Here is a 22106-nt window from a genome sequence, read left to right on the forward strand (position 1 = left end):
CCTCATTTCACCTAGCCCACATTACACAGTTACATTTTTGGGGAAAAAAGAATGAGACATATACATTTACATTGAATCATCAGCACCATTTCACAGCACTTTACCAAGTATAGTAGCTCTTACTAACTGCTTTGGGACTCATCTACATTTGTATATACAGTAAGTCATTTTATTAGATTCCTCTCAGATGTAGCAGTACAAATGCACGTTTCTAGGTGCCACATTCACAATCTCTCCATATATGGAACTAGACACGCCCTTTGGGTGGAGCATGACATGCCCTTCCCTCAATGGGGTGTTTTGCAAAATTCTATTAATAACTATAATCTCCCTGAAACTAGTTTTCAAAAGTAGGCAAGTATGATTTGGGCCCTTACACACCCGTTGATAGGAACCAATTAAAAAAAATCATGCCCCTCCAGCGGTCTCACTTCACCTCTTCCCACCTTCCATATGGTAAATGGCTTTCAGCATTCTGGGCCTGATTCAGCACGGATTGCAAAAGCAAAATCTTTCTCTAATGGGTAAAAGCACACTGCACTACAGGTGGGGCAGATGTAACATGTGCACAGAGAGTTAGATTTGGGTGAATTATTTTGTTTCTGTGCATGGTAAATACTGGCTGACTTATTTTTAGACTGAAATTTAGTTTGAACACACCTACTGTAACTCAATCTAATGGAGTCCTTACACTTGGGCGATTCACATGCCGTTTGGTTGCTTTTCATGTGATTGCTGCAAAAAATCACATGAAAAGCATACAAATCGCATGTGATTGACAGCTGGTCCGATGTGATTGCGCGGTCTCTGTTCTATCCTAGTTTACATGCTACTTATCCAACCAGTTCTTCTCACCAACCTCTTCCTCTCTTCCGGTCGTGGTCCTCCAAGCCTCTGTTCTTGGCCTCCTCTTACTCTCCATTTTAACTACTTCTTACCAGTGTATTCGTCCTTTGAAACCCCCTCTATGCAGATGATACACAACAAGTAAATCTTTTTTTCCACTGATCTCTATCTGTTCTCTCCCATTTCACCTCCAAAATCCATATTCTCCATGGCTCATTTTTTTCAACTTTTTATCTTGAAAATGAAAGGGGAAGAGATCCACTCAGATCCCTCATTGTAACCCCTGACCTCCTTCCTAGGAACAAATGCCATGTGAAAATGGAATTAGTTTTTTGTAGGAAAGCTCTGAAAAAAGTTGTTGGAGTCTGAGAAGTGTTCCGCCGCTCAATCGGATACCTGATAATGAATGGCCTGTTACATAGAACCTGCAGAGATTAGCTTTTTTTGCATGTTAAGTAAAGAAAAATATAAATCCCAGTATTTCTGTATGGTATCTGGATGGCTGACAGACATGTATAGGTTGACAGTCAATAGGTGGACACGCACAAAATTGACATTGACAAAAGGTTGACATGTAAAAGGTTGCCATTTACTAAAGTTCAATACAAGCAAAAGATTAACACATCGATCGTCAACACATGGAAAAAGATCATCATGAGTTTTTCGTGATCCCCACACACACTTTTTTTTCTGGACTTTTTCATACTTTACCATTCACAAAGACTCCAATTGGCGAGGGTATGTGGTACACTATTTGGGGTCTATGTGGTGTCAGGTGTCAACATGGACACCAAAAAAAGTGAAAAACTTGTTTCCACCTTTTCTATGTTTTTGTCACGTTGACCATGTCGACCTAAACATTGTCTGTGAGCTGACCCACACCCCTTCTATATCAGGGTATAATAAACAATCTGATCCAGCACAAAGTCATCTGTTCAATGATTAACTTTAATATCATTTTTGATGCCTCAAATCAGCAGAAAGAGATATCCATAAATTACCAATCAATAGAGGATGTGTGTAATTCTCACTTGCACATACACCTGTTATCTACATTCTGCTCCACCACTCTTCTCTGCACCAATCCCGGATCATTTACCTTTAGCATGCCAAATGTTGGTCCTTCATCCAGTTCCCTGGTGTGTCAGCAACCACCTACCTTCTCCTGCATCTCATGGCTGCTCCTCTTTGTGTTGCACCCATCTCCTATGTCAGGTCATGCTCTCCTGCAGTCTACTTTCATTGTGCACAACACTAAGATTGCAGTCTGCATTCAGTATGCACATTGAGGACAGATTGCACATGATGATTAAAGTTGAGTGTTGTGCACAATGAAAGCTGACAGTAGGGGATGACGCTGACAGAAGAATGGTAAAGGTAAACTACCCAGGAATGAACGTCTTTATGCGCAAACATTTTTGGGGTACACAGTAACCCTCACCTGTGGTGATAAAAGTTTTCCATGGTTTAATACATTTTTGGGCAGATATATTAAGCCTTATGAAGTGATAAAGTGGCCGGTGACAACGCATCAGCATTTTTCAAACCTAGCTATAACTCAGGGGTGGTCAAACCTGTCCACAAGAGCTACCAACAGTTCATGTATGTCAGGCAACCTGTGTATCTACAGTAGGAGCAAGTTTCATCTTTGCTCCTTTGGGCAGGGCTAGCCATGGCTAGCCATGGCTAATCTATTGTTCTCAACTGCAATACAATACGTATTGCAGCTGAGAACAATAGAATAGCCATGGCTAGCCATGGCCAAAGGAGCAAAGATGAAACTTGCTCCTACTGTATAGTAGGAGTTAATGCAGCAGGTTTGAAAATGTGACAGTTAGTAATGACTACAGCTGTGCACCAGCTAGGTGATTTGGAAATATGGACCATTGGTAGATCTTAAGGACTGGTTTGGCCAGCCTTGCTGTAACTTGAGCTGATTGGATGGTGCGTTATCATTGACCATGTCCACCGTTCACCACGGTTGCCTAATGCATGTTGACCATAGTGTGTCAACATATAGACTGTCAATCTATTCATTGTTGATCTTTTAAACCACACCCATTCTGAAAAATGAAGGGACTATCCCATATATCGAGAGCGTAAGGGCAATTGTGGGGACTATGATCCAGTCTACTGTATGTTTCTTGGGGACTATTGCAAAGATGAAAGAGAAACCTGTTAGTAAACCATTTGCCAGATTCACTGGTAAATGGGCAGCACGGATGGTGTAATGGTTAGCATTACTGCCTCACCGCACTGAGGTCATGGGATAGATTCCTACCATGGCCCTAACTGTGCGGAGTTTGTATATTCTCCCCGTACTTGCGTGGGTTTCCTCCGGGTACTTCGGTTTCCTCCCACAATCCAAAAATATACTGGTAGGTTAATTAGCTTCCAACAAAATGAACCCATGAGTTAATGTGTTTGCATGTACATGTGGTAGGAAATATAGATTGTAAGCTCCACTGGGGCAGGGACTGATGTGACTGTTCACATATTCTCTGTAAAGCGCTGCGGAATATGTAAGTGCTACATAAATAATTGTTAATAAATAAATAATTCACCTATCTTCTAGCAGCATGCTTCAAATTGCTATGTGATCATTTTACATATTGTGATATTATAGTATTGTCAGTTAAGGGGAAGTCCAAGACCATCACCCAGAGATGATATAGACAAAACCTGCCTGCAGATGTATATAGCTTTTATAGTCCACCACAACATCCGGTAGTTGTTTTTATTGAGTATTATCCATATTTAATCAATTGTAATTTTTTACTTTGACATCCCATGATTGCATAATATTCTTATATGCAGTGTTTTGAGCGCAGCTGTCCATTGGTTTTAGTTTTACCAAGAACACTGATAGATGATGTTGCAGCCTTTTCCCCTCTATGACTGGGGAGTATGAGCTGAAGTCTCAGAACTGCAATAGCGGGTGCTTGATTTGTCTGGTGAACATCATTTATTTACTGTATTACTTTGGGGTATGAAAACCAAGACAAAAAACAATGATGTAAATAAAGGTACTCTCTACTTATTGGTCTGGTTTAGCAACAAAATAGATAAGCAACAGAAAAACAATTTAAGTCTATGTCAGTTTGGAAGAGAATTACCTGCAGGAATTGATTACAAACATGAGTCAATACGAAGCAAAAGAAAACGTCAATACATGTTTAAAAGAGAAAAACAAGTGGGAAAGTTTTGTGCACATAAAATGACTTCAAGCACAACTATCGTAATAAAGGAAAACTGCCTAATCAAGATGTCTTAAGGTAGAAAGCCTATGGGTAATTTTATTGTGCATTATTTACTGTAAATGAGAGAAGAGTGAATCAATTTGTGAGAAAAATATATAAACAAAGTTACAGTCCACAAACGGAACTGTGAAAAATATTAACTTTGCAAATATAAATATATACTAGTAGCTTCGGAAGCTAGTCTGCTACCTTCTGTGTTTGTGCATGTGTGAGAGAGAGATGTAGTTTCACTGCCAGCGGAAGGCAGTGTTTCGGAGACTCTCGGACACTAGACATATATATACAGTGGCGGAACTCCCGGAGGCAATGGAGTCATCTGCCGCCGGGCGCCAACCTTACAGGGAGGGCACTGACTCCATTGCCCCCCTACTATGTCATGCTTATTTGTATAGGTGCTGTCTGACAGTACAGTATGCAGCGCCCCACCCCCCACCCCCCACCCCACTTGTCAGCGCGCCAACAGGAGCCGGCCCGGAGACTCCATAGCCAGTGCGGGACGCCGGTGCCACTCAGGGATAAAGAAGGGGAAGATTACCCTCCCCCTCCCCCAGAAGAAAAGTACAGCTCCGCCACCAAACAAGCTCCCAGCCGCGACCTGGCTCAGCCCCGCGTGGAGTCAGCCTGGCCAGTCTCCCATCATCAGCTGCCATTGAAGGGCAGATTCATACACAGAAGCGCACCACCCGCGGGGAAGCCTCAGCCAGCCAGCCAGCCAAGGACTCCCTACACACTCCTGTCAGCCGTCCCGCAGCAGCGCAAGTCCTGGGGAGCTGCAGCGTAGCAAGCCCAGGACATGGGGAAGGTACCTGTCACACTTTCATTCATTCCTCCCGTCACCTCACAGACCCTGCTTTGTGTGCGTGGCCTGCATCCGGGCTGTAGCAGCACCAGGCTCATACCCACCACTTCCATTTCTCTGCCTGACCCTCTCTCTCTCTCTCTCTCTCTCTCTCCCTGACCCCCCCTCTCTCTCTCCCTGACCCCCCCCTCTCTCTCTCCCTGACCCCCCCTCTCTCTCTCCCTGACACCCCCCCTCTCTCTCTCTCCCTGACCCCCCCCCTCTGCCTGACCCCCTCTCTCTTCCTCTGCCTGACCTCTCTCTCTCTGCCTGATCCACCTCACCCTATCCCTTTCTCTGCCTGACCCCACTGGCACCAATCTCTGCCTGAACCCACTATCTCTGCTTGACTTCCCCTCTCATCCCCTTTCTCTTTGTACCTGACCTCCCTCTCTCTTACCACTCTCTCTATTCCTGATATATCTATCCCTGACACTATCTCACTCTCCCCTCTCATTTCCTCACTTTCCTGACACCCCCTGACATTCTTTCTCTCTAGCTAGCTATATATCGGGGGGGGGGGGCACCAACTTTTTTCTTGCCTCCGGGCGTCATGGAGGAACTTACGCCACTGTATATATATATATATATATATACATATACACACACACATCCACTATTATGTATAAGAAGACTCGTACAGCAGGAGTTATACATATATACAGATGGAGTGCCCTTCATTCTTGCAGGGACTGGCGGTCGGATCGCGAACTGTCAGCCGCCGGAAGGAATTACTCGCACGGCACTTACAGGATTTGTAGTGAAAAAAGAATACATTTATTACTGCAATGGTTTCGGGGGGTGAACCCCTTCTTCAGGCAGACAGCATTAGGCAGTCTGCCTGAAGAAGGGGTTCACCCTGCGAAACCGTTGCACTAATAAATTGATTATATTTTCACTACAAATCCTGGAAGTGCCGTGCGAGTAATTCACCCCAAGGTGGTACGATCACTCGCTGTTTTTATATATATATACAGTGGTCGAAGTGGGGCGGTATATGGGGGTATGCCATACCGCCACTTTAATCTGAAGATAAAAAAAAAAACTTTTTTTTCCCCCTCAGGATGCCTCTGATCACTCAGCAGCGCATATTGTGCTTTTGTAATACCCCTGTACAACGGGGCAGTCTGGCAGGGGACGTTGATGGACAGGGGGGTGTCCGAAGGTGCGCACTATATTCACTCTTTACTTTTCCATACCCCCACTTCAAAATTTCCATACCCCCACTTCAAAATTTCCACTTCGACCACTGTATATATATATATATATATATTATATACACATGGAACAATTGGTCCGGCACTCCTACAGTGGTCACACCTGCCCCAGTGCCCTCAACAAGTATGCATAAACAGCAATCATGGAAAGAAGCAGAACTTCTAGACCGGTAATGAACAAAGCTGTTGTATTCAAAACATCACAGATGTCCGACATTTCTGGGTGAACATACCCCTTTTTCAAGGTGTGAGAACGGTTCTTTCATCTTGAAAAAAGGGTATGTTAACCCCGAAATGTGTGTCTCCAGTCTCCAAGTTCCACTTCTTTCAGTGATCCCTATATATATAATATACATGTCTGCATGCCTCATGTTTAAGCTCCGCACTGTATGTAAACCACTCAATCTATTTTGGGTGCTGCCCTTATTTGCATGTTGAATATTTCCTTCTTCCACTTGTCAATTTTGATTTGATAATTACAATAGATAACCATAACCATTGAGAGGAATTGGGATGCAGATAAGAGAAAGGATGTAGAAAAAGAAATTGGCTGCTTCATTGTAATTGGTAATAAGAATAAGATAATAAAATGTTTCTTTCATTTGTCAATCATTTCTCTAACAGGGCATCAATGAGGTTTCTGACTGCCCTAGGCTAAACCGAAACCTCTCAAAGCACACTAATCCCCAATGTTTATGTTTGGAATCATAACCACCACCAGCTTTTACTGCCAACAGTATTTATAATATAAGGGGACATTTACTAAGATTGGAGCTCTATTTCACATGGTATGTTGTTAGAACGTGCTAAAAAAATAAGAAATGGAATCTGATTGGTTGCCCATAGCAACATCCCATGTGAAATAGAGGCTGCCATACAATACAGAGCATCTTAGCGACTGCTATACTATACACAGGACATTTTTATGACCACCATACAATATAGAGACAACCCTAGTGATAACTATGCAACACACATACTGTAGCTGCTTAGTGAACAATATAGAGGGAGAATATCCTAGCAACAGATATACAATACAGAGAGAATACAAAAGTACCAGGCTTTTCTATTTCATAAACGGTCATGTTTTAATTAAAAACATGGAATTATATATTCATTACAGACACAATGTGGTGTGTAAACGGATGTATGTTTTCATGACATTAATGCAGCGTAACAAGTATTTGGCAGGATATATAGCTAAAAATTATCAGTAAACAAAATGTCAAAGATTTTATTATAGAAATATATGCAGGTAAATATCAAGTGCTAATATGAAGAGGTATTTCTTCTATCTTTATCAGGGTTGAGAAAGTGGAATATATATATATACAGGAAATCCACACACAATTTGCTGGTTCATCCAGGTTGTGCTCACTCCAAGGCACAAGACCACAACATAGAATTTTGGAAGGAGGGCACTCACCAATTCGCAGATAAAACTTCAATTTATTCAATACATTAAAATATTGAACCTTAGATAGCCGTCAACGTTTCGGTCCGCATTTCAGAACTTCTTCGAGACAGACAATACAGCAGCAAGAGATCTTACCCCAACAGAGATGTCTCTGTTGGAGTAAGATCTCTTGCTGCTGTATTGTCTGTCTTGAAGAAGGTCTGAAATGCGGACCGAAACGTTGACGGCTATCTAAGGTTCAATATTTTAATGGATTGAGTAAATTGAAGTTTTATCTGCGAATTGGTGATGCCCTCCTTCCATAATTATATATATATATATATTTATATATATATATATATGCAGTATATATATATATATATATATATATATATATATATATATATATATATATATAGACATTGTAGGGGCTCTGCACACACTAAATTAACTGATAATAAATAGTGGAGATTTGGTTCATGAATTGATCAATGCATTTAAGCCTGCAGCCCCCTTCACGGGACCCCACTTTTCTGCAGGTCCTAACACTATCGCTGAAAATGGCTACAATACACATAGCTAACACATCAATGTTTGATTCCAGGCAAGCTATCTGGTCTGAAGCTCACAGCACACTTTGTTAAGTGTATATATTGTTTATTAGATTAATTTTTTAAATTGTTAACCATTTCCCTAGATGATTAGTGACAGGTGCAGGCTTAAATGCATTGATCAATTCATGAACCAAATCTCCACTATTTATTATCAGTTAATTTAGTGTGTGCAGAGCCCCTACAATGTCTGTTTAAACAATGTGGTCACAAGCCATAGGGCACCCCAAAACTAGGAAAGGTGAGTGCCGATGTTAAGTGTATATATTGTTTATTAGATTAATTTTTTTAATTAGTCTTATTGTGGTCACATTCTCTCATGCACCCTGCTTTAACTAAGATTCCATAGCTTATGTTAACCATTTCCCTAGATGATTAGTGACAGGTGTGTTGGTAGCTTCTCACCTATAAAAGCAAAGTGTGCTGTGAGCTTCAGACCAGATAGCATGCCTGGAATCAAACATTGATGTGTTAGCTATGTGTATTGTAGCCATTTTCAGCGATAGTGTTAGGACCTGCAGAAAAGTGGGGTCCCGTGAAGGGGGCTGCAGGCTTAAATGCATTGATCAATTCATGAACCAAATCTCCACTATTTATTATCAGTTAATTTAGTGTGTGCAGAGCCCCTACAATGTCTGTTTAAACAATGTGGTCACAAGCCATAGGGCACCCCAAAACTAGGAAAGGTGAGTGCCGATGTTAAGTGTATATATTGTTTATTAGATTAATTTTTTTAATTAGTCTTATTGTGGTCACATTCTCTCATGCACCCTGCTTTAACTAAGATTCCATAGCTTATGTTAACCATTTCCCTAGATGATTAGTGACAGGTGTGTTGGTAGCTGCTCACCTATAAAAGCAAAGTGTGCTGTGAGCTTCAGACCAGATAGCATGCCTGGAATCAAACATTGATGTGTTAGCTATGTGTATTGTAGCCATTTTCAGCGATAGTGTTAGGACCTGCAGAAAAGTGGGGTCCCGTGAAGGGGCTGCAGGCTTAAATGCATTGATCAATTCATGAACCAAATCTCCACTATTTATTATCAGTTAATTTAGTGTGTGCAGAGCCCCTACAATGTCTGTTTAAACAATGTGGTCACAAGCCATAGGGCACCCCAAAACTAGGAAAGGTGAGTGCCGATGTTAAGTGTATATATTGATTATTAGATTAATTTTTTAAATTAGTCTTATTGTGGTCACATTCTCTCATGCACCCTGCTTTAACTAAGATTCCATAGCTTATGTTAACCATTTCCCTAGATGATTAGTGACAGGTGTGTTGGTAGCTGCTCACCTATAAAAGCAAAGTGTGCTGTGAGCTTCAGACCAGATAGCATGCCTGGAATCAAACATTGATGTGTTAGCTATGTGTATTGTAGCCATTTTCAGCGATAGTGTTAGGACCTGCAGAAAAGTGGGGTCCCGTGAAGGGGGCTGCAGGCTTAAATGCATTGATCAATTCATGAACCAAATCTCCACTATTTATTATCAGTTAATTTAGTGTGTGCAGAGCCCCTACAATGTCTGTTTAAACAATGTGGTCACAAGCCATAGGGCACCCCAAAACTAGGAAAGGTGAGTGCCGATGTTAAGTGTATATATTGATTATTAGTATAATTTTTTAAATTAGTCTTATTGTGGTCACATTCTCTCATGCACCCTGCTTTAACTAAGATTCCATAGCTTATGTTAACCATTTCCCTAGATGATTAGTGACAGGTGTGTTGGTAGCTGCTCACCTATAAAAGCAAAGTGTGCTGTGAGCTTCAAACCAGATAGCATGCCTGGAATCAAACATTAATGTGTTAGCTATGTGTATTGTAGCCATTTTCAGCGATAGTGTTAGGACCTGCAGAAAAGTGGGGTCCCGTGAAGGGGGCTGCAGGCTTAAATGCATTGATCAATTCATGAACCAAATCTCCACTATTTATTATCAGTTAATTTAGTGTGTGCAGAGCCCCTACAATGTCTGTTTAAACAATGTGGTCACAAGCCATAGGGCACCCCAAAACTAGGAAAGGTGAGTGCCGATGTTAAGTGTATATATTGTTTATTAGATTAATTTTTTTAATTAGTCTTATTGTGGTCACATTCTCTCATGCACCCTGCTTTAACTAAGATTCCATAGCTTATGTTAACCATTTCCCTAGATGATTAGTGACAGGTGTGTTGGTAGCTTCTCACCTATAAAAGCAAAGTGTGCTGTGAGCTTCAGACCAGATAGCATGCCTGGAATCAAACAGTGATGTGTTAGCTATGTGTATTGTAGCCATTTTCAGCGATAGTGTTAGGACCTGCAGAAAAGTGGGGTCCCGTGAAGGGGGCTGCAGGCTTAAATGCATTGATCAATTCATGAACCAAATCTCCACTATTTATTATCAGTTAATTTAGTGTGTGCAGAGCCCCTACAATGTCTGTTTAAACAATGTGGTCACAAGCCATAGGGCACCCCAAAACTAGGAAAGGTGAGTGCCGATGTTAAGTGTATATATTGTTTATTAGATTATTTTTTTTAATTAGTCTTATTGTGGTCACATTCTCTCATGCACCCTGCTTTAACTAAGATTCTATAGCTTATGTTAACCATTTCCCTAGATGATTAGTGACAGGTGTGTTGGTAGCTGCTCACCTATAAAAGCAAAGTGTGCTGTGAGCTTCAGACCAGATAGCATGCCTGGAATCAAACATTGATGTGTTAGCTATGTGTATTGTAGCCATTTTCAGCGATAGTGTTAGGACCTGCAGAAAAGTGGGGTCCCGTGAAGGGGGCTGCAGGCTTAAATGCATTGATCAATTCATGAACCAAATCTCCACTATTTATTATCAGTTAATTTAGTGTGTGCAGAGCCCCTACAATGTCTGTTTAAACAATGTGGTCACAAGCCATAGGGCACCCCAAAACTAGGAAAGGTGAGTGCCGATGTTAAGTGTATATTGATTATTAGATTAATTTTTTAAATTAGTCTTATTGTGGTCACATTCTCTCATGCACCCTGCTTTAACTAAGATTCCATAGCTTATGTTAACCATTTCCCTAGATGATTAGTGACAGGTGTGTTGGTAGCTGCTGACCTATAAAAGCAAAGTGTGCTGTGAGCTTCAGACCAGATAGCATGCCTGGAATCAAACATTGATGTGTTAGCTATGTGTATTGTAGCCATTTTCAGCGATAGTGTTAGGACCTGCAGAAAAGTGGGGTCCCGTGAAAGGGGCTGCAGGCTTAAATGCATTGATCAATTCATGAACCAAATCTCCACTATTTATTATCAGTTAATTTAGTGTGTGCAGAGCCCCTAGAATGTCTGTTTAAACAATGTGGTCACAAGCCATAGGGCACCCCAAAACTAGGAAAGGTGAGTGCCGATGTTAAGTGTATATATTGTTTATTAGATTAATTTTTTTAATTAGTCTTATTGTGGTCACATTCTCTCATGCACCCTGCTTTAACTAAGATTCCATAGCTTATGTTAACCATTTCCCTAGATGATTAGTGACAGGTGTGTTGGTAGCTGCTCACCTATAAAAGCAAAGTGTGCTGTGAGCTTCAAACCAGATAGCATGCCTGGAATCAAACATTAATGTGTTAGCTATGTGTATTGTAGCCATTTTCAGCGATAGTGTTAGGACCTGCAGAAAAGTGGGGTCCCGTGAAGGGGGCTGCAGGCTTAAATGCATTGATCAATTCATGAACCAAATCTCCACTATTTATTATCAGTTAATTTAGTGTGTGCAGAGCCCCTACAATGTCTGTTTAAACAATGTGGTCACAAGCCATAGGGTACCCCAAAACTAGGAAAGGTGAGTGCCGATGTTAAGTGTATATATTGATTATTAGATTAATTTTTTAAATTAGTCTTATTGTGGTCACATTCTCTCATGCACCCTGCTTTAACTAAGATTCCATAGCTTATGTTAACCATTTCCCTAGATGATTAGTGACAGGTGTGTTGGTAGCTGCTCACCTATAAAAGCAAAGTGTGCTGTGAGCTTCAGACCAGATAGCATGCCTGGAATCAAACATTGATGTGTTAGCTATGTGTATTGTAGCCATTTTCAGCGATAGTGTTAGGACCTGCAGAAAAGTGGGGTCCCGTGAAAGGGGCTGCAGGCTTAAATGCATTGATCAATTCATGAACCAAATCTCCACTATTTATTATCAGTTAATTTAGTGTGTGCATAGCCCCTACAATGTCTGTTTAAACAATGTGGTCACAATCCATAGGGCACCCCAAAACTAGGAAAGGTGAGTGCCGATGTTAAGTGTATATATTGTTTATTAGATTAATTTTTTAAATTAGTCTTATTGTGGTCACCTTCTCTCATGCATAGACAGCTGTTTTGCGGAGGTCCCGCTTCCTCAGGATACTGAGGAAGCGGGACCTCCGCGAAACAGCTGTCTATCCCACAACTACTTTTGCACCTTGAGCTATTGAGGAGATACCAGACTCCCCATTACTGCAATCAGGTCCAGATTTAATAAAAAGCTCTTCTCTTCTGCAGCAGATTGACTGTTCCTTAGACCGCAGCAGGCAGCTATCGGGGTGGTGGTAAGACACCTATTAAGGGGCTGATCACATAATAACAATTAGATACAATTGCAAATACGACCCTACAGATTTTTGCCTACAATCATTTTAAGGAAAAGGGGCTTCATTGTTTCTCTTTTCTTTTTTCTCTTTTTTTCTGCGTTGATTGGTCTAAGACTAGAAATATTACTTAGAGTGATTTCTTACAGACATTTTTCTACATTTAAGGAATGAGATTTATATTTGTTTTCTCTTAGAGAGAAGAATATAGTAAGTGACTGGAAATACTATTTACTATTGTAACAAAAGTGATTTATTTATGAAAAAGGAAATTTGATATACAGATGTATACTATAATACTGTGACTAAAGGACAATTCTTTTGATCCTTTGATATCTCATATTCCATCTATCATAACTCTCACCAGTTATTTTGCTTTATCTATTTTCCAACTTTTTCCAACTTTTTCTATGCAACTGGGAATCTTCTAAATTGCACTTAAAGGTGGGGTTCACCGCTCATCTCTCCCACCAATACTGCAAAGCAAGTGGGAGAAAGCAGTGTGCACTGACACCCTACAAGGCAATAATTTTGTCTCTTACAGCTATACACTTTCTGGGCCCAAAACCTCACTGATTGAGGGTAGATTTCCCTGCAAGGGCCCTGCCAACCAGGGAGTCGCCCACCCTAACAGAGAGGGATTCAACAGCCCAACTATTTCATACCCTCATCTATAACTGTCGCACGGAAAGACCCGCTCAATTGCACAGTCTGGTTCAGCCAGGCAGATAGAGCAATCAGCAGCAATCAGCAGCAGTCACTGTGATCACAAACAAACTGCAGGGGTGTACTCCCACCTCCTTTCCTCTCTCCTCTCTCTCTCTCTATCTATCTACTAAAAATTCTCTCTTTCCCCCTCTTCCCCTTTTCTTTCCCTTCTTTCTCCTTCTCTCTCTTTCTTCTCTTTCTATTCTCCCTTCAATCATACACCAGTCAATGGTTATATAATAAAGCATAATTCCTAGCAGAATCTTCTTGTCAAATGTAATTTTGAGTGGCCTGAAAAGCAAAAAACTATTGTGATATTTGTGTAAAATAAATCATATTACCATATAAACAAATATTCGCGGTCCACTCCATATACTGTGGTACCTCAAAAATTGTGTGAGACTGGTAGCTACTAACCAGGAGAACTCTGCTAATTGAAGTCTCAGGAATTTGTATATGTTTTATGTATGTCTGTCTTGTCATGTCTAAATTCATTTTAATGAAGTTATAAATAAACGTTAAGTTTTAATTTCAAAGCGTGCCCCCAAAAACAGAGAGTACTTTTTTTCTTTTCTCTTTGCGAGTATTTAAAAGTAACAACTTTACTGGGAAATAAAAGCTCACATATATCGAAGAAAGGGATAATCAGCTTGCCAGCAACACAATGTAACAGCACATCAGCATGGAGGGACGGTGGATACTTCGAGACGGACACCGCTGGAGACAGCGCCCAACACCGAGTAGATCACAGCTTCACACCGGCACGCTCAGACGCTGGAAAGCCACACACGGACAGCCGAATACGTCAGCACTCTGGCCCGCCCAAATAGTTTCGTCACCAGACAGACTTCTTCAGGGGGTGTGTCTCTAGCATTACCAAGGTAACTTTTATACTCAATAACACCCCCCTGAAGAAGTCCGTCCGGTGACAAAACTAGTTGGGCATGCCAGAGTCCTGGCGTATTCGGCTGTCCGTGTGTGGCTTTCCAGCGTCTCCTGAGAATGCCGGTGTGAAGCTGTGATCTACTCGGTCGAAATGTTGGACACATATATTAAATCACTTTAAGTTCATCTCGCGGAGTGCCACTGTCTGTTTCCAGCTAAAGCCTACATTCATCATCCAGGAGGCACCCGTGGCTGCTGCAACTAAGGTGGAGTGCCAGGCTGAATCTTTCTCTCTCTCTCTCTCTATATATATATATATATATATATATATATATATATATATATATACATACATATATATATGTATATATATATATGTATATATATATATATATGTATATATATATATACACACACACACACAAAAAACAAGAAAGAAACGCACCAATGAGCAAAGTATAAATAATACTTTTTACTTGTAATATGCTCACATACATTGAGGTTAAAAGTAGAGATGAGCACGTCCTGATTCTGGGATCCAGACACCCCCGAACACCCCCCTATCCGAACGCGTTCATGAGCCTGTTTGGGTTTTCCAGCCCATACTCAGAGTGTTATGGTTTTGTCGGGAGTGAACCCGTAGCCGGGACTGCTGTTTAGAACAGCCACAGCGAGACCCTACTCTGTCTCTGTTGGCCCCCACAGTTAGGTAACCGGTTCCTGCTGAACTAGGCTTCGCCTGTAGCTGCCACGTTTTAAAGGGCGAGTTAAGCCCGCCCTGACTCCGGTGCAGCCAGGAGTTATGGTGTGACAAGGAACCGGGACCTCCCGAGGGTACAGCCAAGAGGAGAACTAGCTAAGGGACCTGACTGAAAATTAACAAAGGGCCACTTGCCCAGCTAACTATGCTGCTAAGCGCCAGCGACCTAGTCGCCAACCACCAGCGACAGAGTCGCATGCACAGAAGAAAATACACCACGAAAAAGGCACACTACAAACAGGACAAGAACAACACTAAACAAAGAAAGAACTGCCGGGAGCACGACCTGTGGACCAGGCAATCCGATAACAGCGACCGGACAAAAGTACTTGCCAGCAAGCCGCTGGGCAAGGTCAGAAAACAATTGCTAAACCCCAGGACGGGTGATAATACGAGAACAGAACTGCCCCAAAGGGGTACTCACGAATACCAGGGAGGTGCTGGACGTACAGACCAGAAGAATGCTTCAACCAGAATTCCCTGGAGCCGGGACAGAGAGCAGACAGGAAACCACTGTCACAGGAGCTATCACCGGCGGGGCTTGTGAGACACAGAAGCCCTTAAATAGGAACTGGTCAGGATATAAGGTAGACCAGCCCACCTCCTGGTCCAATGGTGGGCTGGGCGCCGGGTAATTAGCATAGCAGCCCTAATCCAGGGGGCAATGGCGTCCGTTGCTAGGCGACGGCGTCCGTTGCTAAGCAACGACGCCGCCGCGTCATGCCCCCTAATGCCGGGTCCTGCCGTCTTCCGGGATTACCCGGACGTACAGTAATGGAGGGCGGAGGCTGCGCCCGACTGCGGCGTCCCCCGGCGTCCCTGGTTGCTGAGCAACCGGACGTCGGGTCATCAGGACGCGCAGCCGAGCTGCGCTGCTGGTCCCGGCTTCCGGGATTACCCGGACGTGAAGAGGTGGAGGGCGGAGGTTGTGCCCGACTGCGGCGTCCCCCGGCGTCTCTGGTTGCCGGGCAACCAGACGTCGTGATGTCACGACGCGCAGCCGGGACGCGCTGATCCCTTCCACCAGCCGCCGGAGACCGGCGCGCAACACAGAGCGCATCTTTCCGGCGCCTGTGAGATCCCGCTGTTGGATCTTGTGAGATCCGGACATTGTCACTATATGTATATAAGGACGGCCGGGCGGGTGCCATGTTCACTCCAGTCTAGGAGATTGAATAGTGTGCACGTCTGGCTGTCTTCCCTGGCGCTGTGCAACCTGCATGGTGTAGTAGTTTTTTTTTGGTGTAGTAGGTTTTTTTTTGTGAAAATAGTAGTGTAGTAGTTTTTGGTGTAGTAGTTTTTTTTTGTGAAAATTTATATTTTGCAATTTGCACCAACGTGCGGCCTGCACAGGTGAGCTGAGACTTGTACTACCCTCTCCCGGCACAGACTACAGGGATAAATATATATATATATATATATATATATATACACAGCACAGACTCTGTCAGTGTACCACCACACTACACTAACACAGTCAGACTCAGCAGGTTGTCACTATCAGCAGTGTAGCAGTTTTAACTACTACACTGCTGATAGTGACAACCTGCTGAGTCTGACTGTGTTAGTGTAGTGTGGTGGTACACTGACAGAGTCTGTGCTGTGTATATATATATATATATATCCCTGTAGTCTGTGCCGGGAGAGGTTAGTACAAGTCTCAGCTCACCTGTGCAGGCCGCACGTCGGTGCAAATTGCAAAATATAATTTTTCACAATACTCATTGGCACGCCCTGAAAGCACCCATTGGTGGTCGTAAATTTGATATTTTTCCCAATGGCCTTTGTTAGGAACCATGCTAAACGTGTATTACGGGCACAGGACCGAGCACAGCACACACCGCCGGCAGCAACTGCAAACAACCGCACCCTCCTAAAGACATTTTATCACAAATCCCCAAGCAACTCTTGGTGAGCTGCAGGTGGAGGGAGCAGGGGGGCAGCGGACACCTGTGAGAGAACCAGGGAGCGAGGGACGGTAGTGGGCGGGGGATGCCAGCAACTAGAAAGCCGTGGGTTAGGTGCCATTGTGGGGAACATGGAGCAGATAACAGTATAAGTAAAGGAAGGTAAAGCTCTTGAGGGGAGAGGGCACATAGACACATACATACATACATACATACATACATACATACATACAGATCTGGATGGATTTTGCGTTACACACACCTCAGTATATTATACATCATTTTTACACGCAAGATTTTAGAGCTTTATTTTTGGATGCACCTCACCTCATCCAACTCAGCCTTAGCCCCATAGTGCGGATGCTGACTGCATCACAAAAAGACACATCTACCGTAGCTCAAGATATGATCTCTATTATCTGGGAAATCAATAAAGCTATAAGACTAACTGGTTACTCCAACAGGGAAGGAACTCTTCTGGAAGTAAAGAGAATGTCACCTGCAGCAAGAATCATCTTTCTAATACTCCTACAGCTAGATTTGACAATTTTATTTTCATCATAAAAAGTAAATTTGTCCTGCATGAAATTCCCCACTGAGTGCCCCATGGGGATAAGGTTCCAGTTAACCTTGTCCTTTTCTGAAAGATTAGAAATACATAGAAACTGGACCAGTATTATATGCCGTCCAATCACTAAACGTAGTAATGGCAGCAAAGTCTGACGTGCTTTTATCTATATTTTATTATGGTATTGTAAACCTCAGACAAATCAATCCACATGAACAACCATTGCATAGGAAGGAAGTAATTCTGGGGAGTTATGCGATTTGTACGGTGTGATTATAAATAGGTATTTAAAAAATGTACCCATGAAATGAGTCTTGAGGAGCGAACATTTTACTGCACATATCACGGTTCATCATCCTGAGGAGGCCAATGTATTGATTTGCTCACTGATGGATTGCTATTAATGGATAATGATGATGGAAAAGGGAATGTGGAAATGGTTTATCAGAGAATAAACATTTAATTTACAGTAAAGTGATGGTTTTGGTGCTATTTCAATGTTGCCTGTCAGCTAGCTTGCAGCAAACACACATTGTAGTGACCATAAATCTGTAGAATGGATGCTGGAGGAGACGCAGGAATCTATCAGGCTTACCACCACTTCCACAATTATCAGAATACAGGACCTCAGTACCGTTTACTATCATTATTGTGTACAAGCTTATTATCATTATTATTATTCAATATATTCTGGTGGTTTCTGCTACAGTTTAATGTTCATGTCGACAGCATGCTATATATGTATCATATACCAACTATTCTCCCTCTTTTTGCAAATATGTTTTGTTACCCTTATAAGGGACATCCCATTAGCATTAGACGTTCCCACTGCCCTTATTATCTAGGAGGCCTCCGACTGCCTCCATCATGCAAAAACAGGCTGTATGGATAATTACAGTACAGCAAGAGGCACAGTGACAGTTGCACAGATTGGGAGCAGCAGTATTGGCACCAAAACAATTAATTACCAAACAAAGGGGCTATCCAATTCGGTGAGAAGAAATATATGGAGATTGAAAAACTGAAATTATGAGCAATTTTTCCCTGATGTTTCTCAAAAATGGGGCTGCTTTCAGAGATGGTGAAACCAAATTGCCGATAAGCCAAAGCTCGGGACGACTTATCAAAGCTAAATGGATAGCACTGGGTGAAACTTTAACCATGGGTAATTGTATACCACCCAAAGTGGGAGAGCTCATGTGGCATACTGAGATACAGATGATATGATGTTAAGGGTGTGGTATGACGTTCAGACAGTCGGATTCCGACATCAGAGTCTCGACGGCTGGGACTCCAACAGGGGGCAACACTCACCACACTACGCTCATCACAGGTTCTATTCTCCCTTTGTGGGGGTGATGGACCCCCTGTCAGTTGGGATCCAAATGTCGTGCATTTAACAGTCGAGATTCCGATGTCAGACTAATGACCGTCGGAATCCTGACTGTCAGAGCGTCATCCGGCACTCAATGTTAACCCCTTTAAGCACAATTTTTTGAATAACATAGCTTTTATATTTTTTCTTTTTTCAGTGTTTTGTCTATTTATGTTGTGCGTGTCCATTTAATTTAAGATTTTTTCCCTAGATTTTGTCTTTATACTATTAAAAGCTAAGTTTTATATATTAACAAGAGCGCCACCACAACAAGAGAGTGTCTACCTTTCCCCTACCCACAAAATACTTTTACTTATCAATATCGAAAATACATAAGGGGTGAAATGTAATAGGATGAGAGATTTAGAAAGTGAGAGATTTGGTAAGAAGTCTCCAGTTTTTTTAAAGCGGCAATCATTTACACTGCAAAATCAAACTGGTTTTGCCGTGTAAATGATTGCTGCTTTAAAAAACCTGGAGATTTCTTACCAAATCTCTCACTTTCTGAATCTCTCATCCTATTAAATTCCCCCCAAGATATCAATAAAACAAGATATATTAACATAGACACCCGACTACAAATTGCAGAATTGCTTGCAGTTCCACAACATAAAAATGAAAAATACCCCAAACAAGGGGTGGCTTGGACAGGTGAGAAGACTGAAACCTTACATGTCATTGTATATATATGTATATATATATATATATATATACATATATGTATATATATATATATATATATATATATATATATATATATATATATATATAAAGCCTACACTTCTCTAAGTGGGCCATGCTATATAACATCAATATTAGACCTCTAGGAGGGGCAAACATCTGTTCAGTTTCAAAAGTCTAATTAAAATGAGTAAATTACTAAAGGGGGCAAAGATTTTTTTGTAACTTTGGTACCCATCCGCCAGGAGTACCAGATTGAGTCCGTGATGACTTACATTTATTATCTTGCCCTCATCTACTATAGAATGGCGGTGGCGTTCACTAAACTGCAAGTGATAATGGCCTGTAAAGCAGTGAAATGTAAGGTCAGCAAAGTTTGGTGGTTTTGTACTAACTACTAAACCAGCACTTCATTAAATCCCTCCACAGTCCACAATATGTTTATTTATAGGCAAGAAATATAGTACATGCACTGCAGAAGAGGTTAAGTACAAACTATAGCATAGCCGCACAGTATGTGCTTTTACAATCCAGCACTTAATCATGTTACGGGAAATAAAAGGTAAAATACATTTTATATTTTTTATGTTGTCATGGACTTGCAATATGCTCCTATGAGCCAGTCTCCCTCTTTTTTTCATTTGAGTCCCACATAAAGATTTACAATTTATAACCAGAATTCACTTACATTTTTGCTTTGGATTCCAGTGGTTGCTGGCATCCAAGATATTTCTCAGTGTTATTATCTACATCAATTTCATCCTGGTGGCTGTACAAACATACAAAACAGGGCAAATGACATTTTCAGTGCTGCAGACATTTAGGACAAGTTTTAATCAATTTTTTTCAAACTTTAAACTGATTAGAGAGAGACAGAGAGAGAGAGAGAGAGAGAGATAATGAATTAAATAGCAAATTCAAAAAGGAAATACTGTAATAGACAGCAGCATTAACATCAATTAATTCACTCAACCTTAATTTGGAAAATGAAAAGAGAAAAACAGGACCATGTACTGTATTTGTACTGTATTTGTTTACCAAGGAAATGGTTCATACTGGAAGCATGACATCTAAATTCAGAAAGTCTATTAATATACCTGGGTCTGTCAATAGATTTTTCCTTCTCCACCTATTACTAGGTAAGCGTGGCTACATTCCTTTGTGAAAACTGTGGACCTGTTAGATAGGGGGACGCTATTTGAGGTTTTTCTGCATTACCGGAACCCCCTCCCCTAGCTCCACCCCCTCCATGGTCCTCAGAATGGCCACATCTAGCCATAAATAGAACAAACAATAATAACAATCACATGTTTCAGAATAGAATGTGAAGGTAATGTTGGTAAACCCACTTGTCTAGTGGCTAGCCAATGTATAGACAAAGATGAGCACATATTTGCCCATTTAAAAGGTCATAATGCCCTTTAGCACTATTTAGAACCACTAAAACAGATTATCACAGCAATCCAATCCAATCCTGCCATGCCAAAGAACTATGCACATTCCAAGGGATCTAACCTGGATGCCAGCAACAGGAGAGAGCGCCACATAGAAGAGACACCATTCTATAGGGGAGGTACTGTATGTCATGGTAGATACCAGCAGAATAAAAGTATCACTGCAAACATCTATAGAACACTACCCTTGGCAGTCTAGAGTCCGGGTCATCCCGCACCCTACAATAGGCCCCACCATGACCCGTTGGAATAGACTAAGGAAACTCTCCTGCGTTTCCTCTCAGCTCTCCCTCCTCACCCCATTGTTCGATAACCCTGAGTTTCCTCCAGGAGTGGCCAGTTCTGCATTTGATACATGGAAAAAACACGGGGTTCAGCGGGCTTGCCAGCTGATGGACGGGGCAGAGTAATGTCATTCCCTGCTTTGCAGGACAAATGGAAGCTGCCCCCATCTGAGATTTGGAGATATTTGCAATTAAAACATTATGCACAGGAGAAGGATGTACGCATGGCTGCCAACAGATCTCTGACCCCTTTTGAAAGCATGTGCCTTTCACCATTGCGCCCCGCGCATTTTCTCTCGGGGGCTATGGTCTTTTATTTGAGCACAAATATACTTCCCTACCTAAGTTTGCCTCTGCCTGGGGTAGGGACCTTCCCATTGACTTAGAGGATGAGCCCTGGACAAAAATATTTCAGGCTACATTTGCTAGTTCTTCCAGCTACAAAGTTCTCTCAGGTTGGTACAGATGCCCACTTACAATAGCACAGATGTTCCCTGGGGTACCTGACACATGCTGGAGATGTAACGAAGAGATAGGCTCCCCTCTACACATATGGTGGGACTGTAGACTTCTCCGCCCCTTTTGGGATCAAGTACTATCTATCACTAAGTCCATAGTGGGCATAGGCGTGCGCAGCCCATTTTCTTAGGGGGTGCACCATGAAGGGGGGGCGTGTCTATTACCACGGGGGGTGTGTCTATCACCACCTACTGGGCGTGTCTATCAACAC

The 22106-nt window shown here is 42.0% G+C and overlaps 1 protein-coding gene across 1 annotated transcript in view; it reads right to left on the minus strand.

Annotated features, from left to right (window-relative positions):
* The window catches only part of SCHIP1 (schwannomin interacting protein 1), a 400884-nt gene that overhangs the window by 302508 nt on the left and 76270 nt on the right, over positions 1–22106 (minus strand). The window contains exon 3 of the mRNA XM_083177853.1: positions 20327–20407. Coding sequence (XP_083033979.1) covers positions 20327–20407 — 81 coding nt within the window. The remainder of the gene's footprint in view (positions 1–20326; positions 20408–22106) is intronic.

This window comes from Crinia signifera, chromosome 3 (genome assembly GCF_055691185.1).
Source record: "Crinia signifera chromosome 3, ASM5569118v1, whole genome shotgun sequence".
NCBI classification, from domain to species: domain Eukaryota; kingdom Metazoa; phylum Chordata; class Amphibia; order Anura; family Myobatrachidae; genus Crinia; species Crinia signifera.